The 26234-nt window shown below is 38.6% G+C and overlaps 1 protein-coding gene across 1 annotated transcript in view; it reads left to right on the top strand.

Annotated features, from left to right (window-relative positions):
- The window catches only part of LOC134663783 (E3 ubiquitin-protein ligase MIB1), a 255207-nt gene that overhangs the window by 64705 nt on the left and 164268 nt on the right, over positions 1–26234 (top strand). The window contains 1 exon segment of the mRNA XM_063520271.1: positions 2703–2854. Within this exon segment, the coding sequence (XP_063376341.1) occupies positions 2703–2854 (152 nt within the window).

Raw genomic sequence — 26234 nt, 5'->3', positions numbered from 1 at the left:
GAACAAAAGTGGGTTAGGTTTGGTTAGAACTGCGAGCCTTACAGAAACGAAATGCTACTAAAAAAGTGGGTTTGATTAGGTTCGAACTGCGATCCTCACAGAACCAAACTGCTATCAGAGAAGTGGGTTAGGTTAGGCTAGAACTACGACCCTTACGAAAGCGAAATGCTACTAGAAAGTACTGGTTTTACCTCCTTTTCTACATAGTGCACCATCTACCATAATCTTTCACCGGGCCCCATAGAAGTCGGTTTTTTTTTCTTAAAAATTATGCTATTATTTGTCTCACTCAAAGCAATGCAACTGCAAGAGTGTGCTATCCAAATGTAATCTGGAAAAAATCGCTATTTAGCGAATGGACCGCCCATTGCATCAAATTTACTTTTGTTTTTTTTTATTATTATTAATATTGTCATGTTTTTTAGGTGCTCATTAAAGAGTATTTAAGCTGTTTTAAAGTAAAAGTATGTACATATGAGTAAAGTAAAGTCGATGTATGGTAGGCTCGTCTAACTTATCGCTTTGACTGATTGACTATTTTGAATCGACGTCCAGCGTTACTGCATTTACTTATTTTAAGTATCACGTTCCAATAGAACTATCCGGATTATCTACAATACGAAACGGTACCTGCACTATAGAATGCAAAAATATGAATATACGTATGATTAGAACTGCCACACGTTATTACGGATATAAATTAAAATTTCCTCAACATGAAGTGTTATGATGAGACCGTAAATTGCCATAATTTTCGTAGCGCTGTCGCCAGCGCGGTGCAGTGGCTGCAGCTTATATGCACCTGCGGATATTGCCTTCGGCGTAAATCAAATTTCTTATTTTGCCGCGGCACTCGTTACTGGCGCTGCCTCGTCCTTGTTTATAGCGAGCGCGCACAGCTGCGCTCACTCTTCATGCACGTGCATACCGCCTTTAATTATGACGCTTTCCTTAGGCTCTAAATACTCGTAGTCTACACATGCAACGATTTTTAATTATAGAGCTTTTCTAAGGCTCTTATTTAAGAGTATAGGTATATTATACACGTGCAAACTGCCTTGAATTTTGCATTTATAGTAATATAATATAATACTACAACTAGAATATTGGGGACCGCTCGCAATTATTAGCAAACATTGTGTAGGCATAATAATATCTGCATGTTATCAAGATAGCGTTGCATGTTCCTGAATTACAAATTGTAATGGCCACCTATGAGCCAATACGATTAATATTTAATGGTGCCATTCTGCACCGAATTACTCCGTGTCTGCGGTCGGGCTTGCACTGAATTACCTACAGCGTGACGTGAATGGGTGTCATATGCTTTGTCATTTCGCTGACGCATGGCTAGAATGTCACATCTGTTGAGAATTGAGCCGTGTTTGTTTACAATGTAATGTTTGTATTTTTTTTTAATGTGCCACAAAGAGGCATATAAAGGATTAGTCAGTCTATGTACACTTGTAGTTTTCTCATACTATATGAGACATAGATATGAGATATCAAATAATGTTGATTTTCTGCTAGCGCAGAAAATGCATCCATACTGCTATTCATACTATAAACAAAACCAAATGAGATGTTTTGTTCGATGTCTATTCATACTGAATATGTGTAATAGTGAATGCGAAGAAAATGCAATATTTCAGGCGACGTCAAATTTCAAAACATAAGGTTGGTATTCAGACTCATCGAAATGAAAACATGAAGTTAACGATTATCTACATTGATACATTTTACCGCTAATGACTAGTTATTTAACGCAGCAAACGAAGACAAAGCAGACTCACAAATTATAAGACGGAAACGTTTCGAAGCTACCCTAACAACCATTTTATGCAGCTAATTATAAGGAGCCGTCATTACTAAAATATATCTTCTTTGTGAACCTGTCAGATTTCTTCCTCTCCTTTGTAGTTATAAGTACCAATATATATTCATATATACATGCAAACAAAAATCACTCATCAGCCCCTAGCAAATGAATAGCGGAATGACAGAGCACAACGCTCGGTTCTCTTAATGCTCACTCACAAAGCGAAACGGCTTGGGCGGCACCGTAGGCAGCGCGAGCGGTACGCAGCAGCGGTGATTATGATAATGACGCGGTGGCCGCGCTTTTTGCGCTACCGTCCTATATTACGGAACTCGACACCATTTCTGATTTCACCCACTCGCCCGCCAGCAGCCGCCTGCAGCCGAGCGAACGCCTTGCTCTGCTCGCCTTAACCACTCTCGGATACTTATAAAATATGCAAGTCGCCATAATCCACACCCTAAACGTCTTCTCCGACGCCTTAATTATTCATTCGGGCGGTTTGATGTTTTAGAAAATTGTCGCGGTGGTGGGAACGGGCGATGCTTCATAATTCACAAGTCAAATACTCATGTAGCAGCTGCCACTAGATTGATAGTATTGATGAGTTTGTTGTGTTCTCAACCACTTAGCTATATCAATAATGCATGAACATATCTGATGCGGCTGGTCAATTCACAAAAGAAACTTTCATGCGTTTTTACTAGATTGATATCGTAACGTAACGGTATTCGCGCAGCCGCTTCGGGCAACGCGAAGCCGAATGTGTGCCAGCGCAAAGCATTGGTTATTAGATTGGAAATTAATTTGGATTTAGATTACAACATTAACCTAACAAAATGCACTTGGGTTCTCATTCACGACCATTTTCTATTTGTTCCAGGACTCTGAAGGGGATACCCCGTTACATGATGCTATATCGAAGAAACGGGACGACATGCTGACGCTGCTGTTGGAGCATGGAGCTGACATGACCCTCACCAACAACAACGGTTTCAACGCGCTTCATCATGCAGCACTTCGAGGCAATCCAAGGTAAGTTGTTGCTAAATTTTATAAAGAACACAAACTTGTTTTACTAGGTACCTACCTACTACTAGGTACATTCTCCATCGCATACTTATCATTACTAAAAAAGTAACGGTGCTGATCTACAAGTAAAGGCGCTAAACCAAAACCTTATAAAACGTAAGTGTGACAAATTTTCGAGTGACTGAGATTTTTCCCACGCTCATCACTTTATCTGCCATATATTAGTTATCTCAAAACACACACAAAAAACTGATATGATATGTAACATTGAACTGCTATAAAATTCCCGTTCAGCGTCCTTAATCGGCAAAGTTATGTATTACAGGGGCCGTACTTATCGACGGGTAGCTTTATAACTTGGACTTTATCTGAAATAAACATAACATCGCTTGTTGTCCGGCGCTGTCCCCGAGAGAACGGGTAGTTATGAGCGAGCCTGCCGCACAATAAAGTGCTTAACGGGTCTAATACCGAGCTCGGAGAGTGTGGTCTGCGCCTTATGTGATGTCTTTATTGCTGTGCAGCATATGCGTAAAGTCAGCGAGGGCTAAATTAGTCACATGAGCTCTAAACGTTATTTTACTACTGAAAAGGGTTGTGTGCTGGCGTTCTGCTAAAGTGCCATTCTTGGTTATGATATTTAATTTTAAAATATGACCAACAAACAATGTTAAATATACACACTCTCTGGATTAAATGTTGAGAGAAATTAGTTTTTGGCACATTTGTACTATCACCACGCACTACATAAGTAGGTACTTCATTTTTATGCACTACCGTCACAGTCAAGATGCAAACTTATTGTAGATTAGTTGTAGCTACAACTTCATCGGCGTAGAACTCGTTCATTGCATTTCTGTTAGAATTACTGCCCCTCATTTCATGACGGGTCTTTTAATTAGACAAAGAGCATAATTACACACGATACCCAATATGCCTTTAAACTGATCCGCACTATTTTTGTTACACCTTGTATTTTATGCTGCGACTCTCGTCTCGTCACACCTTATCGCTAAATTTCCAAATAGGTAGGTTCAACGCTTTAAGTGTGAAAATTAATAATCAGACAGACAAAAAACACTCTAGATTTTCTAAGTTTAGTGCGGATATGGAAGTGCGGATTAGTTTGGAATGTTATGATTGCCTGATGAAACTAAACACCTTTTATACTCTCACCGCTAGCCAGGGGTGGTAATAGAATCGAATCCCCGTGCCCGAGTCAATTGCTTTTACTTCTAAAATTTTAATAATGAACTTTTCGAATAATGCCAAGTGCAAGCAGTTCATATATATGGAATAGGTATTGATGTTTAATTAAAAGTATACAAAGAAATTATTTCAAATGTATTGCCTTTTAATTCTGTACAAATAACGGAACGAAAATTTTATTATCAGCCCGTCTTGTCCGTTCGCATAACTACCTAAAGGGGGCACTGATTAACAGTCCGCCGGACGGTATCGGCCTGTCAGTTGTTCGGAACTGTCAAAATTTTGTTCTAACTGAGAGGCCGATACCGTCCGGCGGACTGTTAATCAGTGGGCCCCTTTAAATACATACACATCGCTGATTTCAAAGGTGAGCGCTCGAGATAATCTGAAATACTTACATTCTCTGAGTTGTACAATCATTTAATACATGTTTATATATTTATTTTGTATACTGAAATACCTTCTGCGATGATTTCTAGAAAGAGTTGCCTATTAAAAGTTAGTTCCTAAGATAGCTACTTTTAGAGGTGTTTCAAAAACGCAAGAATAATGAATCTCCGCTGGTGAATCGTGCGTGAAGCGATTTATTTGTGGAGGTGTGGAGGCGAGGCGGAGGCGCCGGAGCCGCTCGAGCGGCATTATAACTTTTAAATTCTCAACTTGATTTGATATTTATTTGTCTCGCTCATTCTTACATATTGGTGCGATCTGAACTGCAAGTAACATCCAATTTAGATAAGATTTTCAAAGTAAAGGAGGCGCATCTCGGCCTCGCACCGGCCGCCCGCATTTATTCAAGTCACGCGACGCGTCCCAGGGAAATAATACGAAATGTGGCTACGTGACCGGTTCATTATGCGGCGGCAGAGCGGACCCTCGCGGCACAGATCAGTTACTTACGAGATGGACTATATAAGACGACGGGCGGTCACCACACACTCACATTCATCGTAGCACTTTACTAAAGGAGCGAAACTTGTCATTTCGATGGTGTCGATGTTTACCATCTGTATTTACAAATCAACCAAAACCGTGTACTAAGAGGATGATTCTGATTTATAGTTTTGAAATTTTATGATACGACTTTGGCGATCAATCTTGCTGATTTGTGCGCACAAATCAAATGAGAGTCACGTCAGAGAAAAATGAGAGAAATGAGTTAGGCATCAGGTAAGTAGTCAGTTCAAGGTCGTATCATAATAAGATGAAAACTATAACAAATTATTTAATCAGAAATCAGAATCAATTATGTTATATACAATAATGTAAGGTCGGAGTGTAGTTATTTTGCAACTAAAAGAGCTCCTATTCGAATTTTAGTTGTTCGATCTGTTTCCGACATCACACTAATGGTCTGCCAGTGTCAAAAGTTACGTTTTTGGTTGAAGAAAAACCGACTTTGGTATACGGTGTTGCCTGTATGATGCGGCGAGTAAACTTTCCATAATACGGAGTGTATAGGAGGTAAATCTATGGGTCGCGGTCACCTCCGTCGCCGTCGGCTACTTTTTCATGTGTCGGCCCGAGCCGCATATTACAAACAGCCGAACGTGCGTCGGCACGCGGACCCCCCTGGATTCCTTTTTAAATCACTATTAGCTCATGCTCTTGGACCCCGCCCGGATTTACTCGACCACTGGGAAACTACTTAGAAATATCTTTGCACCAAGTGGTGAGGGATGGATTTTTTACGAGCAAATGTTTCTTTTATGGGAAATTTATCTGTAAATGTTATTATTTAGAATCCCTCTGCGTGTCAATATGACGGAAAATTCGTTTTTACAATTTGATACTTTAGATATAAACAAAATCGGTTGTGTATTTTTCTTCAGTCAAATTAAGCCTAAGTCTCGATCTGTTTAAGTAAGAATTTATATTAGATACCCAACAAATGAAAACAAAATTTACGAAAAAGTCGTTTAAATTCTTAGATTGTTGTTTAACAGCAATCGAATTTAAGATTGCCGTAAAACGTTCCAGATTTTATCGCGGAATGAGAAGTCGCTCGCGACTTTTCCCATTCGACAAAAACGTTCGTTTCCCCCTTGAGATGTAAAATCGTTTTATTTTATTACTTCCGCAGTATATCGTTATATCAGGAGCGCCCATCCTCTTCGGTTCGAAAGTTCTTATAGTAAAAAATTTCGAAGGAATTTAATCCGACGGCTATGGAATCTTCCTATTACAAGAAGTTCCTTAATGACGGAGTTTATGACGCTGTTGATTTTTACTGGAATATTTTTTTCAGAAAAGTTGTAAAGTATTGCGGTGAACTAGGCAGTTCACATTGGGTGGGTGGTTAATGAAATCAAATAAAGGATAAGGCAGGCGACAGCATCCGAGGGAGCGAGAGCCTCGCGGCGGAGCGCGTTGCGTCATTACGTCTGATTAGAAACAGTTATCTCGTGCGGTTATCGTTACAGCTCCCCTAACGAGCCCTTGTAAAACTTCTATGGCAATTTCGCGATACATTACCGGAATACGATAAGCTTCCGGTTAAGTATCCTCGTAAATTAGCTTCGTATCTAACCATACGAATACGCTCCATTGATTACGTAAACTTTTACTACTTGATTTGCTCGTGCCATTGCTGGTGGAGGGAGTTACTAATTTGGCTTAATCGTCAGTTAAAATCCTTTGCGTCCGAATAATTTTGTACGGCAAATGATAACGACGCGACATAGAAAATGAATTATTAATTGGTTCTAATCCGTTACTTGTGGATGCATGAGCGACTGACATCATTGAGGTAGATATAATTTGATATCACAAGTTTAAATTGGCCAGCAAGTTAAAACAATCATTACTGTTATTTGCGTCGAATTCCCTAGATAAGAGTGTATTTATATACGGCAAACAATGGACGACATAGTTGCAAGTTTTCGTACAACGTAGACCGTCTACGACGTAGCAATACCCCATATTACCCGCGTAGCATCTGCGTGAACTCATTTTCTCGTATCTAAAGTAGGCGGCTGTTGAAAAAAATCTCATAGTCTAATCTAATCTTGGGCTAGGTTTTAGTTTTGCTTTGGTTTTCTCTCTCATATCGTTATTATGTCTGACCTTTTTTTATTTTAGCGGACCTAAACTGGAGATCAATTTGAGTTTATATTTTGGTTCGCTTTGATATGCTCGTAGTGATGTCATTTTGTTATCATTTGCGCGTGCATTCGCTCGTACGTTTTCGTACATGTACAGGCACTAACGAGACGCACAGGCATGCATGACAGCATAATATGTATAAGATTGATTTGGCCTCCTTGACAAGATAACTATTATAAACGAGTACAGTAGCTGTATTGTCTATTAAATGTTGCTTCTAAATTTAGGGGATACTAATCTTAAGAGCACTAGATTTTAGAAAATTCCAATTCCATTATTATGTTAGTCGAATGCACAATTGACCGGTTTCAGGTTGGTTTTTATAAACAACGATAATTGCTACTTAGTGGATAAACGCACTGATTAATTTGCAGATACTTGTTTGCCTAGCGATGCCTTGTATTTAGCCGTGATTAATTAGTTGCGGGATCCTGCGATGATCGGCAGCCCGCGCAGCTGCGCCCGCCGCGGCGCGCGGCGCCTCAGTTAAGACGGGCATCCGCGATCCGCATTAATCGTGAGCTTAAATATTTTAACGCGTCGTAACATTGATTTATTCGGAGCGTAATCTCGACTCGCGGCTTGTTTGTTCTCCGGCTCGAGACGTATAGTTGAGATTAGGCAGCGGCGTCGCACCCCCGAGCCCCGCCGTCTCTCCCGGACATTACTCTTTTCCTTACCGACATCATCAGTTACAGTTATTAATTGTCTGCGTTTTGTTTCCTTTGAGCCGACATCGCAATCTCTTTTCATCCTGACAACATCATAGCCTGCGATACAGAACGAAGTCACTGAGGCCACATAATCTGCTCGGTTTATTCAACGAATATCTATGTATGTAGAGAACGAACGGAGCAATCAGAGAAGATTTATATGGTCATTGTGCAGCGTTAATTGCAGCGAATAGAGCGAAGTACGATGGTATCGCACCGTCCGGACGACAAATGTTATTTCCCGCACTGGCTGTTACGGGTCTGGTGCTAAATACTCGTCGGTAAACCTACTTACCACCATAGATTAATTCCCGTTGAAATACCATGTCGGGTATAGGTGTACGTTTCACAGAGGTTTCTTTATCCTAATTAATATCTAACACGCTGTATCATAAAGAAACGTTTGTAAATTAATTGCCCCGATAATCCCGGCGAACAGTACGGGTACGGTACTAAAATTGATAAATTTCCGTTACGTTGCTGTGGGCTGTGTTCCGCGAATAATGAATGGTCTGGTATAAAAAGGTTTTGTTGTATTGTATGTACCTAAAGCAAAGCAGATATCTGGAACCTGATAACCGATAACTTTTAAGCAGATTTGAAACAGGATTGACATTGAAAACCTATTGGCATAGATATCGAGGATGTCGAGGTAGTGGCTGGAGCAAAGTACATTTCTGTATGGCAGATTTATGTGAACGGACGGGCAGAGAGAGGGGGGCAGTGGTCAGGAGCCCGGGGAGGGGTCCGGGAGGGTCTGTTATTGTGCGACGTTTGATTTACGCACGTAACGCTATCACCCTTTTGTTAGGCCGGATACCGACTGCTGTGCCAGTTCCGCTGGCCCGAATGCACTGTCTCTTTACTGTTGTGTTGCCTGTGCGACTTCGTGCATGGGTTCAGCTTGTTCGTTTTGTTATTTTTGTTTCGCCAGTAAACTCGTTTGTTATTATTGCACGTTCGAATTTGCCCGTAAAGGAAAATATACACAGAGTTCGTCCATTCCGCATGAACGACCTTATTTTATATTGACATTGGCAATCTGGCCCACTACGGTTCCCCTTTTTTCGATCCTTTCTATAACAATCTGTCGGTCCATCGATTCTTATCAGCCTCGCTTTAAAAAAAAGTTACCCTTTCGATCATAGTGGATTACCGCAGTTTTTGAAAAAATATTTGAACAATACATTGAACAATACCTTTTTCCATTCGGGGCTGTGTCAGGCTCCAAAGCCTCGTTGCGACTTTCTGATCAATTCTGATTTCGCTCGTTAGTAAACCAGATGCAGCACGAAATGAACAACTGCCGCTCTTACTGAATTGAGGTCCAGAAAATTTAGTTTAAGTGTTTGGCTTTGTTTAGTTTGAATCTAATGTTTGAATTGCGTTTTAATAATAAGTTTTGAATTTACATAGCAGACACCATAGCTGGACATGCAAACAATAGTCAGACATCATAGCTGGACGTTTTTAAACCACATTTACTGCCGTATTCGAATTTTAAGATATTCACAAGAGACGACACGTACTAGATCCATGTTGCCTCCAGAATCTCGCGAACTAAATTGATAGGTCAATGTGCACAAATGATACCACAGTTTGGCCAGTGCTGTTCGTATCGATATTTTCAAAAAAGTTTGAATTAGAGAATATCGCGAAAATTCACAGCTAGCGGCGCTACTGTTGCGCGGTCAGTTAAAATGTATCTTTAAGTAATTTAAATTATTTTACAAATGTTACTTGGTATTTCGAAAATTGTGCAATTTTATAGTAATAAATACAGGAATATTGGATAAACATATTGTAGGTAACTAAATAAATATTTTATTATATTTATTTTATTTTATTTGTTAGGAAAACTTACAGCTAGAGTAACAAGTTGTAGGTGATAACATAGAAACAGTGATTTTGGCTCAAAATACAAATAAGGCCGACCCAGAAGGGAAAATAAGATTAGGTCAGAATTTAAATACAGTTAGACCAAAAAAGTCTGCAGCGATTTTAATAGCCCACGCAGTGTAAGTATTATTTTAAACTTTTATTAAAATTCTATGAAATTATGACGTATTAAATAAGCGTTGCACTGCGTGGGCTATCAAAATCGCTGCAGACTTTTCTTGGTCTAACTTTATTTATCGATCAATCTCATCTACCGGTCACAATGTATAAAATTAATTCACCAATTTTAGATTTATGGCGACAACCGCGAGCTCTTGATATAAACAACTTGCCCCCAAACCTGCATATTAAGAGCCAACAGGAGTGGTCATATCTTCATACAAACGTACTCGACTGTTTCCTCCGTAGGTTTTGATGTTAGACCAATGATTTGTCGGACCGTTTTGCTTTTTTTTGATATTTTTGTTTTTTAAGGCGCTAGAGCCTTTAAAAAATGGACTCTTTGACTATGCCGCAATGAGAGACGTAGTATTCAAAACGGATATCAATTAGCCAAAAAAGCAAAACGGTCCGGCACAGATAATTTCATAATCATTTAGATTTCCAAATTTGGTTACGATTGGTGTTTTGGAGGAGGAAACAGTCGAGTACAAAACCTCGATTTTGGAGATTTTTAAGCAGGATTTTTCGCCTTGTCCTTATCGCACTAGTTATAGGAGCCGCTTCCGTTAGCGAGATGTGTATATTTACCTAAAATCAGCTCCTGTTTCGTCTTAACATTGAAATTTGTCAGTTTCACATCCGCACCTCCTGATTTGATTGGTAACGTCACAATCTTACAATCGAATCAACCACTTTTCTCGTCACATTCATACAAGTCGACATCGTTTGTGACCCCTTTATAATTAATTATCACATGGGTAGTAAGTGCATCTTACTTATCGATATCATTTTATCGACATATACCCCTGACTATTTTTTCTTTGCTATTCCTGGTATCATTTTATTTGTCAAACTTATGTCAATTTAGTTCGCGAGTTTCTGGAGGCAACTGTAGATACGTTATAGTTTAGATATCAACTAGTTCTCTTTTGCAGTGCAATTCGGGCAACCAATGTCACTTTTACGTTAGTTAGAGTAAGATATCTATTAGATGTGAATTGGATCTCTAAGTCATATCCTGTGGAAATCGTTCAAGAGTATCTCCAGAATCGCGCAAATGTCAAATTTGACAGGTTATTTAGGTCTTAAACATATCGTTATCGTATCTTGGTGATGTCTAAAAAATATCTAATACATGTCAATTTCAAAATCCGAATCGGGCCCTTAGTTAAATACACTCACTTACAGACTTCTGCACATACACTACAAAACTATCTAAATTGTTATAATACAAAACAAGTATCCAATTTCTGTAGAAAATGCTTACCAGGATTTAAACCACTTGTTGGAAGACTTACAATGGAATTTCAGACGAGTACTGAGTCTGGCTTGTTGAAATTATTATAAAAATATATTTACTTCAAGTAACCATAATCAGTTGAAATGTTCATCCAATACAACCAATTACTTATACCTATCACGTAGATTTTTACCACTGCACGTGGTGGTGGTGGCATGATTGATGAACATGATATCTTTGTATGTATTTGATATTAATATGTGTACGTCTCTCTCGCACTAATAATTAAGTGTAAGCCAGATGCACTCATATTAATATTAAATCGGTATCACATTTTTATACTATTCTAGGGCCTACGATATTCACAAATTGTATGTAAATGCTTCACAAAGCTTATTTTTTTTCGTTCTAAACATGTTTTGTTACATTCCACTTTTGTATAATTACTTAGATTAGTATAGAAAATAGTATTGAAGTACTACTATATAAAAATCACATGATTTACAGTTTACGGAGTGGCTCACCCTCGACAATGACCTTCAGGGGCTGTCCCTCCGTCTCGTAGGGTAGACACACGCGCAGTGTTGACAAGCGGTGATTACAATTTGTCAAACACACAATTGTAAATAGAAGTGTTGAAGTATTGGTTCATTCTTATTCATTTCGTATATGAACGACATAAAACCATCGGTACTTAATTTTGACATGTATTAGTACCGTTTTTTATGTTATTTTATTTTGTTAATACATTCACCGCTAAGATACGGTTGTAGCGCTACGTCGTCCTACCCAAAACATGGGTTTCCTGGCGCTCTAGCATAAGTTGCGTTCACGCGCGCGAGTCCATACTTAAAGTCGCGCTAGGTGTATGGAGTCGCGCGCAAGAACGTAACTCATGCTAGCGGTCTAGTACTGGTATGTAGCGGAAATGCTTCGTAGACGCAAAACAACATCGTGTTTCGATTAGCGCTGAACTTCTACACACAATTTTCCGGGTCCATTTACCATTTATATTGCCATTTTTCTAGTTTTCACAACTATGCGCATCCTTGTAGGTACTCAAAGAAGGTTTTTTTCGTTTAGAAACTCGAATCAGTCCGAGACTATATGTTCGCCAGTATTTAATAAAACATCCGAAAGGTACTTTTGGTACCTGCAGAAAAATTCTAAACTACTAATATATTATTTTTAACTCTATCACGTGGCACTAATATCCGACTTTTTAAATCATTTGTGGATATTGTATATGACTTTTATTTCCATAGCGGTGAGCTTTTTCGGAAACGTTGTACATTGTTTTGATTGGGAACCGCTTGTTGATTGCATGACGCTACGTCTCACACAAGCGGGGCGTGTGCGGAGGCGGGCGCGGACGCGGGCGCGAGCGAGGAAGCGGAGGCGGGCGCGGGTGGCGCGGATGCTCGTTACCCGCAATTAGCGGCTCTGCACTCGCGGATAATCCGCATCCCGCGCGCCGCGCCGCCCGCCCACACACCGCACACGATTGCACTACAGATTCAGCGAATAAATTCATTTGTACGCAAATTGTATCGGCGCTTGCAATTAAAACTTTGTTGGCGCTCGAGCTAAGATAAATAACACTAATACATTCTGCTTATTGCGGGGAAGTTGCCGGATACAGAGGATATATTAATGTTGTTACTAATTTGTTTGGGCATAATTGTTGCCTTTTCAACATTAACATAATCCCTTTAGCCCATATCAAACATTTATTATTTGTCCCGACCCTGTATGAGGTACATAAAGTGTAAATATGCGAATTTATATGGATTTTCTTTATTCTCATTATTCCCAGAACGCATCGTTAAAACGGTCATTTAACTTGGGATTCACTTTGTTCGTTAACTTGAGCTCTGCTCCTTAGGTGTTATTTACTAGACTGTAGATAAAGCTTAACACCTCTTTAACTCAAAGTGTTTATCTTTGTATTTATTATCTTAACTTTAGGTTTCTCATGCGAGAATTGGAAATTTCTTGTTTTAGTCGCATAATCGTGGTTATCATTGATATTAGAATATAAACAAAATGGATATGGCAACACGTAGCGAGCGTTGTGCTTTATGCTTTCATGCATTATTTTTTCGTTTACCGGAAAGTTTAATAATAGGTACTCTGAAATCACGAAACGATGAAGTTTTTTAAAGCTCTTCTAGAAGTCTTCTTAAAGTTAGAATATTTCAGTAGTTGGCTTTTAGTCTGAGAATGCGGGTGTGGGTGTACAGTGTACATAGCACGTAAATACGGGCACGTAGTGCCCTGTACAGTGTACAAATGGTGGCCTCGCGCTCCGCTGACGGCCAGATACGTTAGTCGGGATGTTCCGGTTCTTTGTGTGCTCAGCCATTGTTCCACTCTAATGTTGTTAGTGCACTTTTTCAGCGACTACGCTAATTTAAATACCTCTCCTTCCTTTTGTGAAGAGACTCGTCTTCCGTTTTCCGCGAGTGGCGCTCCCTTTGCGTTTGAGACGTCCGCGTCCGCGCCGGGAGACTGCATTTAAATGAGACACTTAATCACCAGAGTTGGCCTCGCGTTTTGTAAAAGCGTCCCTTTTATTTAACAATTAATTACGTGGTAACCTATTAATTCACTGTAATAATGTCATTAAATTAATTCATTACGCTGATGAATACTTTTCTTCTCTTTTTTTATTGCTTAGATTATAATTATAATTCAATATATCTTATTTTGCATATTTTTTGTAAATGGTGAATGTTTCCGTTAGTGTTCTGTCTCCGATTTAAAATTAAATTTCAAGTGGAGAAATATGTCGTTGAGGCTGGTGTGCCTAGACCGCCGACACCCACTCCAATTGTGCAAATATGACTAGGGTAATAAACTCCCGAGGAACTCGGATTTGCCTGTTAAAGTTGTGTACGTGCATCCCCCCCAGAACCCATCGCGCCTTCCTCTCATGTCTCGCGTACATACTAAGTTTTCGTCTTAGAATCAGCTACCCTCCTCATCCTCGCCTTATGTATGCATGTAAGTTGCTTTGCCGAATTCACCTCTTCTCGATTTTCGTATTTGGCAACCCACACGTTTGTAAATGGGTGAAATACGTCGGCAAAATTGAATACGACTCTTGGTTTACTTACCATCATCACTTTTGACGTTTGTTTATTCGTGCCTTTGTAATAAATACACCAGCATTATAGACAAGGTGAAATATCAGTACATAAAATTTATAATTCAGAGACCGGGCGATCCTGTGTGGTCGGGGTATTGTAATGAATTTAATGAATATGTATTTTTTTATCTCCGGCCTTTGTCGCGTGGTACATGCCATCACATTTTACGTATTAATATCTATACTAAGCCGAGTGGATCATGCCGTCGACATGGCTCTCTAACACAGCGCGCGGCGTGATGCATGGTGAGGCTTTATAAAGCTCTTTAATGAAATATTCGTGGCCGGGGTGAAATATATTCCACATTCAATCACAGGTGAAGGTACGCCACTGACCAAGCCGCTTTGATGGATGATTCTGTGATCGAATCATTAATTCTGTTCATTAGACATCACATGATTTTTAAACATGAATACTTTTTACCACTCTTCTCTCCCTTGCCTTTTTATTAATATCTCGAAGATGACACTTTTTGTGTTATCAAATTAAAAAATAACATTTGAAAAAAAACTACGAATATGTAGAACTAAACCTGTAATAAGTAATAATACTAATAATAGAGTAGCTATATATTGTACGTCTATTTCATTGATTACGTACTACATATTTATATAGAAGTATTCTGAGTAGGTAATACATGTTAATTCATATTTTAACTACTTTTTTTTAAGTATCGCTATTTCTCGTTACATGAGATTTTTCTAAAGCCCTTCGTTCTATTCCACCTTCCACCCAAGAGAAAATATTGTAATAATTACTCCACCGATTGATAAATACCTCAAAGCCATGGAAGATACGAAGGGGATCAAGGGATAAACGGTATGCTACTGACTAACGGGTCACGTAAATACCATAACTTTGTTGCTAACGTTATTACGTCAGACGTGAAAACAGTAACTGAGCAACGTGACCGCAATACCAACAATCAATCGGCCTGTGCTTTATTACTCGCGGCGCTATAGTTTTCTCCTGAGCATTGATTTTCTTAACGGGATTCCGCTGCGGCAATTGATAATGGAATAACGGAGCTTAACTTAATTTGGAATGATATACCGTACCACTCTAATACACGAAATCATGTACTCGCGATGTGAAGCTAGCTGTACGCGTAACTCATTTATTTATTTAATGCAAAACATAGCGTTGATAAGACTGTGTGCATTCAATTAATACGTTCAGGCTAATTTTGTAAAGTGAGAAGTATAATTTATCTCATTAATAACTCTAAGTAATATTTTGCACTGTTAAACAACAACCAGTATTAAATATCCAATACTTGTCTCCATACAAAATTATTGACTTAATCACTTTAGCGGTTTAAGCTTGAAGAAGTAAAATAGAGAGTTACTTTAGCATTCATAAATAATATTATGTAGTTAGGGATTCCTGTAATAGTTAATCGATTTAAACGAGGGATAATAATGATATACTCGTATGTACGATTAGATGGAAAACTATACTGGCAATGCGGCAGACTGTTTATATCCTTAGCCATGTAGGATGTAGGTACCTGCTAAGTTATCTAATAATGGGGTTAAAAAGCGTATCTATCCTCTATAGTTTTTTTAATACCAAATAATAATAAATTTGTTTATTTTAATATTAAATTAAAATATTAAAAGAGTCGTTCAATCGTTTATTAAATTATCAACGTTGTTACATACCACCAAACCATTATACCTAATAGTCATTACCGTCGTCAACTTAAAACATCGGCACTCACAGGGAAATGGAGACTTAAAAGTAGGACCATTCTTAAATCCCGTGAGATGGAGTTATTCTGGCCTTTCTGGCCTTTAATGTTAGGTTGATGGCGATTGTACTTTAAATGGTAACTCGAAAAATATGCTAATTAAATTGGTTTTAATCAAAAAAACAACCCAACATCACGCTTTGCAATTTGAATGTCTAGTTCTACTAATCGAAGTAACGAAAACGTTAGGTAGCAACTCGGTGTTTTATTTTGACACAGATGTCTGCATGTTTTTAGTTTTATCTAGTATGACATATCACTCTTGCTTATATTGATATTATAAAACCTGTCCACGAGGAACGACTTTAACGATGTGTTCCTGAATGTGTTTAGAGACTAAAATGTCGTAAAGCACGTTCACTCGGCCCTATTCTAACTTTAACACTAGAGATCATCTAGAGATGAATAAGATACGATATCGAGAAGATATAGTCATTTATCAGTTAGATATGTCAAATTTGACGTTTCCGCGATTCTGGAGGTCCTCTTGAACGATTTCGACAAGTTATGACTTAGATATCCAAGTCACATCTAGTCGATATCTAATGTAAATCTAGTTGATCTCTATATCGTCTCTAGATCTTGTGATTATCTCGTTTCCCGAATACGCGTGACTGTCAGCGGCCTGCTAGCCGGGTTCTCTGTTCGTAGACGCTTTTCACTACAAAACGGAAAGCACGTGAGGTCGGATACGCTCGTATCACGTAGCTCTAGTTGGCAGTGAATGCGATAAAGTTTTCAGGATTCGGCCTAATTCCAAAAGTAATGCTACTTGCTTAAGAAACTTTTATCATGACTAGCTTCAAAACGACTTGGTGATTGCGATGTTGCCAATATAAGAGTGATTCTCAAGAAAGTGGCATCGACAGGTTAAAGTTAATGAATTTTTTATTTTTGTATTTTTTGTATTTTTAAGAATGAAAAATATGTTTTACTACTTCAAGTACCCCAAATTTTCAAAATGTGTTAAAAGCAACATCAAGATGATATTCTTAAAACTTTAACACCGCTCTGGGAATAATGTACCTACTTATATTGTTCGTGAAACTATTATGTCTCGCGATGCTAGGATTTGATACCCGCACCTTCAGCCTTTATGTAATCCGGGTAATAAGGGTCAGGCTATGAAAAGACTTACAATAGCTCTTGGCATGCAGAGCGGAGCATGACGCGGGCGTTATTTTACCATCAGTCAAGATGACAGTTGTATTTTTCGCGACCAGCGGCCGACGCTCAGGCGCCTCACTGTCGTTTATCATCGACTCTACCACCAGAGCCCAAGAATTATTATTCATGTGCCTTACCAACTAACTGCAGGCAAACCAGTAAACATAATCCTTGATAATGAATGGTTTTTTGGTAATCTCGGTATTACCCTATACAAGTTCTCCTTAGGCTTGTATAGCGTTGCGAATATGATCCCAGAACCCCGGTTATTTATGAATACAGGATAGAATAAATAAAGTCATTAATTTAAGTGCTTCCTCTTGCCTCGCTCATAAGTAAAAAACTTTAAGTTTATGGTTTATGATTAGGGGCTCATACAGTTAAAGGTTATCCTCTCGTGGTTTATATAAAAACGGATTGTACCAAATTCTGAACGAAGTAAAACCAGTTAAAACTACAAGTTAAGGTAAGTGTATAATCTTTTTTTTATTACAATGGAAAACACAGAAAACCTTACCCCTGCAATGATTAAAATAGAACTCGACTACAAATCGTTGAAACGCTAATTAGTAGGTTAAATTTGATTTGGTCTATATGGCGATTTAGCTACATTGTAGAAGATTGCTTTGCAGGCCGTATCCGTCTACTCACAGCATTAGAGAAGGCTGCAGTCAGCAGTACGTGTGTCCGTACAGCGCACTCGGCGCGCCACGTTTATTATCGAGTGATTGCCTGCCTGCGTGATGCGACTTGACAACTATCTTCACAAGCGACAGGAAACTTGGCACGGGATTAGCTGTGTACTTTTATTTTATTTGACCGACTCAGCATGCATTACAAAAATAGCTCAATTTAAACACTATTTGGGTTTCGTGGAAATTTTATTTTATTTATTTCATTGCATGTTTGAGAAAAGCACTATACATACCTTGGCGGGAAATGGGGTTGCCCGCCTCAGACCTATCTATATGTCTTCGGCCGGCAACCCCTTTCGTCCTGGCCTCTGTAGTAATGTACTATTTAAATGCGACGTTTTAATACATTTAGGTATTTATTGAATGACTTACCATACATGTACAAAAGTCTGGAACAATATACCTCCGCCTTTGAGAAACCTGCAAAGTATTCATAGCTTTAAGTCAAATTACTTAATCACCAACTGTATTTACTTAATCACCAACTTAGCCAAGAAACCTACAGACTTGATACCAGCTGCCTGTAGTTTGTTATTTTACTTATGCTTACCTCAAGTGTTTTGTTCCTTTGGCCTGACAAGGGTTCATCATTCCTTATACGCCATACTTAGTAGAGTGCTGTTATGTTAGTATTTCGTACATTTTCGTAAATTCGTCATTCTACAATGCTGTTTTGCTAATAAGCTAATCTTACAAGATTTTTTAACGTAGATTTAATGAACGCTCGATGTTGGTTTGGTCTGACATTGTTTTTTAGTTAGTGTAGCCACCGTTGGCGCTAGTAGTATATACAGCTGTAATGCTCAGCCAAGATATGGTCGGACCGGATCGATACAGCGATTTAGAGCACGATGCTTGTTTTATGTATTAATTAATCTTAATTGTAAATAGTCATTTTGTTGTATCTTCTTGCTGTGTAACTTTTTTTTCTTATTTAATTAACTGTTGACTGTATGTTATTTCTGTATTTTTTCTTCTTGTTTGTTACCTTCCGTGATTCTTCTCACTTGATGGTCTCATCGGAAGATCAGCGCTGGAAGTCACCAGCAACATGCTGAGATGGGGCCATTTCGTGGCACTTTAATCTTATTTTGTGTTTTCTTTTATACTATGTACTGTTCCGATTGTTTGTGCTTACGAATAAATCTATTCTATTCTATTCTAAAAGGCTTTGGTTATAACACAAATTGTTTTTTTTTTAAGTTACTCTAATTTAGGGAATAACAACTACTTACATATTCAAACTGTGCAGTTTGAATAATACCTATATTACAAATTCTTATTAGATGATTTTAAAAAATAATTATTTTTGGATTAAATCGTGGTAAGTTTAGACATACTTCCAACTTTACCCCGTTGAAATATAAAATGTTGTGATATGTAGCTTTTACTTCGCAGACACCCGCATTCATAGCTCTCGTCGACACTTTGACAGTTAGTAGGGGCAAGTCTGAAATATCGGCGTGCGCGGCTTAATCGCTCAGCGTGCGATATTGGCGTTACATCATGTTGTCAGCGGAGAGAAAAATTGCCGCCCTTTCCCACACCCCGCATCCTTCAACCCGCACACCCCCGCGCCTCGCTCGCCTATGTCGACAGCGCGTTTATATTACTTGGAGATTTATTGTAGTTTTACGAACGCACATTTATCTGTATTTCATAGAAAAGTATTAAGTATTGCGGTGGTCGTGACTTCGTAATTGACCTTCATATCTCATGACATGACAATATATATATACGAGTACCTACAACGAGGATTAAACTACAAAAAAGAATCACAGAATCACATTGTATTTATATGGACACTCCCGAGTTTAGAAAGTAACGCATTGGAAGAGCGGGCATAATGCGCGCAGTCGTCAGCGCCCGAGCGGGCCCCTGTTTCCTGAGTCTGTAATGTAATTACACAGTTCGTTACTTTCCGAAAGAAAGAAAATGAGAGGAAAATACTAGCGCGATGGGTGGCCGCAGGGCGTGACCCACCAACTCTGTAAAATTCTTGTACAAAAAATATCAGGAATATAATATTTGTTTAAAACGAACATGTTGTTTTTGGATAAAAATACTCAGGTACATGGTGAACTAAAACTACGGTACTAATAAACGAATGGACAGGACGAATGGAGAGGACTTTTAAATAATTAAAATGCACACATAAGAAATATTCTTATACTAGAAAATGAATACACGGTATCTTTACTATTATTCTTTTTTGGTTTGATCCGTAGTCAAAAAGTAATTATTTTAAATAGTTCTGTTAAGTCCGTCTGTTTGGCTATTCACGGATAATATGTATGTAATTAGTATTAAAACTGTAATCTGTGGAAGTGCCGCGCCGACGAAATGTTTCAAAATTAAGTCAATATTTGTAGCTGGATATATAAAATTATGAATAACGAAGTTAAAGTTAGGAGAACTATCAGAATTACCTCAATAAATAGTTTATGCTCATATCATAGAGATATATGAGTAAACGATTAAAGAGATCATAACGGCTGAAACTGGCTATGGTCCGGTTCACTAAGCAAACTCCGATATGATCTACTCCAGATTTTCTTGACCTAAAGCAGTTGGAGTGCAATATTTACATGTTTACGCCTATTAGGATACAGTAGGTATGTTTCATAAAATAATGTTAATTATAAAGAAGTAATAAACATAAGACATGTTTGAGATACACCCACATATACCTACTACAAACAGAGATAGGTGTACTTTAAAAAAATACTCGTATCAACATAATTTATTAATTGAACGCGATGTGAAATAATTCTGTTCTGACGTGCTCTAGCTTCCTCTTACAAGTAACCGAAGACGTACCTAATTACGAGACGCTCGTTAGTGATACCACAGCCATGTGCCTTTACTCCTACCTACATATTATATTTGTAATATATCCAAGAAGTCAGTAGCAACTTTCACTTTCAAACTTAAATCACTCGTACCTTATTATTACTTTGGTCATAGTTACACGATTCACGCCAAAGTCTTCATCCACTTTCATGAGTTAGTACAGCTTGCTGACATACTCGCAACCGGTTCAAATCTAATTTCAAAGTTAAGACTGTAGGCAGCTCTGCCGAGGTTATTTCTTTTTCCTCATTTTCTCCCGTATAAGTACAGGAAGTTTGCTGATGAACGAAAATTAGGCCGATCCTTTCTAGTGTTTCGTAAATCGTATACGTTGGGATAGAGATCACTTTTTTTTTCAGTTTTATAATAAAACCGTAAGAAGCAGCTTACCAAACATGCTAAAAATTAAACTATAACTATGTATAACTTGTAATCTGCATTTCACCCTTAACAATACATACGGCGCCAGGAATGTTGACTTACTATACACGAACTTCAAACAAAGCGTAAATTTTAGACGATTATGCTCTCATCCGAGCCGGAACGTGCACGTAGTAATTCTGAGTTAGTAGGTACTAAAGCATAAATTTCGGTTGAATTCGAATCGAATGAGAATTCCAGATATCGATTTCACCGATTGAATGGAGTCGAGCACAAGAGGCGTTCGTTGTTTAGATGTAGGTATCTGTAGTGGAGTAGGTAATTGTACTAGTAGATTGTCGTGGTCGATTGTTCGGCATGGTCCGCGTGGCACAAGATTGCGGAGGCGGTGTTTGCTCTTTGGCGAAGCCCGCAGCGGGCTTCCGGTTCAGCGAGCCGTGCAGCGGCCGCGCGGCCTCTCGGGTCGCGTCTCCGGCCAAATTGAAATATCCCTGCGTCCCTGCTGCCATGACCTCCGATGCTAGTACACAGCCGCGCCTTTCCGTAGTCGCTCACACCAATAAATGATACACATAAAAGGTTTATTCTATCGCTTAGTCAACGTAGTACGGTCAATTGTTTTTCAAATAACTGTATATTAGAGAATTGATGTCTTTGATGAATCTATTAAAACAATATTTTTAGAAAACACTTTAAATTAGCTTTGATCTACGGGGTATAAAGAAGAATGTACACTGAGAGAAAAATCATTACCAGGAATTAAAAAACAGTTCTGTACTGGGGGAAAAAATGAAGTTTTAGTAATAATTATGGACGTTTCACTATTTCTGTAAAGTTTATTTATTTCTACAAACAGCTCAGTAATCCCAAATATAATTTCAACAAAAAGATAATGAAATTGCAAGAACTAATAGAAATTACAAAAGTCAATTTGTTCCTATTAGTTAACTCTCCTTGTCCCCGGATTATTAAGTTTATTTTTGTAATTCTAAGTGTGTTTTTGTTGTACTTTTTTCTCAGTGTAGCGTAGATATTCCAATATCCCCCAGGTCGATGGTATAAACTCTAACCTGCATAAGCGTCGAGTTACCGCGCTCTCGCATCATTAAATTTTCATTGGATAGATGTTCCGATTATGAATTTATTAAGGTAGACGTAGTGGGCCCGTGTTATCCTAAAAATTATATGTGTTGGCATAGTTCTCGAACGATTCAATTTCCGCGCGTAGACAGGACTGGAATTTACGTGTGCACATTTACATACCAACGAAATTATTTGCAATCCTACCTTCTCAAGCGATTTATTTCGTGAGTCGCACTTTAAGGTTTCAATTTGAAATAACATTATCGCCTCGTATTGCAATTTTAAATTGTAATATTTTACGGGAGATGCAACTATAAAAAGATGTTTTTTTTTTCAATACCAAGACTAATGTTTAAAACGCACTGATTTCAGTTTTCTTCTATTAGAATTTCATCTTTCACTTTGAACTACTAATTTCTTACTTCCTCTTGTAAAAATCTAGTTAATACAACGGCTGTGCAATAAGTTACTTACTTTTGATGTGAAGTGTGCCAAAGACAAACCGCAATAAAAAAAGGTCTCATCTGACGCGTGCACACAATGATGAAATCGATAACCTTTGTAGAGGTGGTTTCCTTACGAAGCCCCTTCGCAGGTAATCCTGCCCACTTGGAGTTATTGCCGCCGAGGGAAGGAAAGATTACCTCGCTGGGAGATAAGGAGGTCGACGGGGCTTCGAGTGCGATTGTCCCCGAGTCAGGCGTCGAATTGTGTCAAGTGAAGCGGCAAATTGAACGGCCGAGCCTTCTACGCTGTGTTCACTAATCGTCACATAAACTGTCGTCGCCCAAACGTTTAGTTACTGAACACTTTCTTTCCCATCTGCACTAGTATTACTCATTAATAATTTTTAAGAAAAAAAAACCGACTTCCTTGGGGGCCGATGAAAGATTATTGTAGATGGTACACTATGTAGAAAAGGAGGTAAAACCACCCACTTTTCTACTAGCATTTCGCTTCTGTATAATGGCTCCTCTACAGGATGGGCCAACGCCGGCCACTCCAAGGGACGCAGCCATGCGGTAGAATGAGATAGCAATATCACTTGCTCCCTCTAACGCATAAATGCGTCCCTTGGAATGGCCGGCGTTGGCCCATCGTGAAGAGGAGCCATGAGGGTCGTAGTTCTAGCCTAACCTAACCCACTCCTCAGATAGCAGTTCGGTTCTGTGCGGATCGCAGTTCGAACCTAATCAAACCCACTTTTCAAGTAGCATTTCGTTTCTGTAAGGCTCGCAGTTCTAACCTAACCTAATCCTTGTTCGGTTCTGTGAGGATCGCAGTTCAAACCTAACCTAACCCACTTAATGGCGCATGCCATGCGGTGTACGGGGGTTTAAGCGGGAGGGGCTAGCAAGATTGGCATCATCGTACTTTATAAAGAGGTACATTAATTTTATGGTAGGTAATCATAGTTGTTTATTTAGTTAAGGTATCATAGTGGTTTTCTGGGTCAAGGTCCGGGTCCGAGTCCGGGTCCGTGTCCGGGTCCGAGACCGGGTCCAAGACCGGGTCCGAGTCCGGATCCGAGTCCGGTTCCGAGTCCGGGTCCGAATCCGGATCCGAGTCCAGGTCCGGGTCTGAACCGGATCCGGGTATGAGTCCGAGTCCGGGTCCCAGTCCAAGTCAAAATCGAAATTCGTAATCACCAAAAGTGTACCATGCGTCATTGAAGAGTTCTGTTCTGGTCATCATCAGCAGTTCCACTTCATCAAATGCGACAGTTTTTAATGAAAATGCTTGATTTTCTGATGTAAATACAAAAATCTCTATACGCATGCCTTTAAGATTTGAAGAGTTCCCTTGATTCCTCATGGATCCCATCATCAGAACTCGAGCTTGACAAAAATGTGGCTTAAAAACTTAACTTGCTTAACAAACATAACGAAGAGGACAAATCGCCAACCGTGGACTATGCGTCGTTAAAGAGTTCCGTTCTGATCATCATCAGCAGTTCCACTTCATCAAATGTCTTTTTTTTTGGTGTATATGCTTGATTTGTTGATAAAAACCCAAAAATCACTATATGTATGCCTTTAAGATTTGAGGAGTTCCCTCGATTCCTCATGGATCCCATCATCAGAACTGGGTTTTGACAAAAACGGGACCAATCTGTATGCATATACATTCAATCAAAAAAAGAATTTTCAAAATCGATCTAGTAATGACGGAGATATGGAGTAACAAACATAAAAAAAAAAAAAAATACAACCGAATTGATAACCTCCTTCTTTGAGATTTGGAAGTCGGTTAAAAATAGCACAGGTAGAGACCGGGCCATTGAAACACGGGGCACTTGAATCATCGTCCATTTTTTTTATAACTACAATTTAATATGCATTTATTTCTGTAGATTACTGTTCCTTATATAAACATATCTTACCCTGCTCAACAGTCAGGTGCAACGCAAGATGAATGCGTTAGATGAATAGGCCGTTCTGTTTGATTTTGTTCCAATACAGCCTTGACACGACCACACATGACTCGGAGTGTATTTCACTCGCATAAACAAGTGCGAACGAAATGCGGAATTACACTTTTCCAAGTGCATTTATCGCACACCAATAGCATGAGCGATCGTTAAGGTCACCTTAACAAATTATTAAACCAGAATGCACATGTGGGACATGTAATTCTTGATGGAATTATTGTAACGTACTTAATGGATAAGTAATAAAAATGATAATTGTATTTTTTATTACTTATCCATTATAATAATAATACATGTATACAAGAACCTCTTGATAAGTTATCATTACTATAAAACACGCAGCTGAAATTTTCACCTAAGAACGAAAGAGTTTTTAAATTATGAGTTTAACGATCCAAATAGTGATTAAAGCTTATAAATGCTTGACACTTTTATAGTCCGCAGCGAATTTAATTTACGATTCGGTGATTTATTATGATTAAACAAAATAACCATTTATGTAAATTATGTTGCGAGCCGTGATTATGGTCAGCCAAAATGCAGTAATCTGTGAAACTCGGTGGTTATATGCAGATTATTTCATAGCTATATTTAAAAAGTACTGTGACAGGCTACCCAACAAATCAAATGTGCTTGTACTCTATTGTTACGGAACCCTATTGTTATGGAAGTTACACATTGCATGTTCAAGGCGAACATTACAGACTAATTATTTGATAACAGTTACCAGCCTGGTGACTTGATGGTCTATTGACCTTGAATTGGCTTCTTTGGAAAACCGTAGTGGTATCAGAATTTCCACTTGATTGTAAGTTTGGACATGTCTCACTGAAATTCAATAAGACTTTAAAAAACCCGGAAAAGTGCGAGTCGGACTCGGCCACCGACGGTTCCGTATAAATTTAACTTTTTTCTGTTTATAAATTTATAGTATTCTGATTTTTCCCTGAACTTGTAGTGTCAGACGATATTACTTGACAAATTTCATAGTTCTAGGTCAAAAGGAAGAACCCTATAAATTTTGATTCCCTTGAGAGTGTCGAAACACACGTTTTCCCTATATCCCTATAAGGGTTCCGTTTTTTTCTTTTTAATTTTCCCTAATAATTAATCCAATTTCGAGATATCTCGCTGCATGTTGCACACATTTTAAATCAGTATACCCGCCGAAAGGAAAACGCATCGCAATCCGGCGACGAGTGTGATTCGTTCAGTTAATGAACACTGAAATTCATATCGGCAATGTGGAGCCGTGAGCTACGAAATTGTGAGTGACGCTAATGCACTGAAAGAAGGAAAAGGTTGATTTTGCACGTGTTGGCGACAAATTAGTTGAATTAACAAAATGATGGGTTAAAGCAAAATGAACAAATTGTTGTTTTTACAGAAAAGTTTTTGTTGATATGAAAACAGTTGTATTTACCTATTTGTACATGTTGGCGTAACAATTCCTGCAAAGTTTAATAGGTAATTGTTGATTTTACTGTTCAAATTATTGAAATAACAATTTAAATAGTAAAGTTAACAAAACAAATACGTT

Source organism: Cydia fagiglandana, chromosome 4, assembly GCF_963556715.1.
Source record: "Cydia fagiglandana chromosome 4, ilCydFagi1.1, whole genome shotgun sequence".
Taxonomy (NCBI): domain Eukaryota; kingdom Metazoa; phylum Arthropoda; class Insecta; order Lepidoptera; family Tortricidae; genus Cydia; species Cydia fagiglandana.
This window is presented reverse-complemented; position numbering and strand designations above follow the sequence as displayed.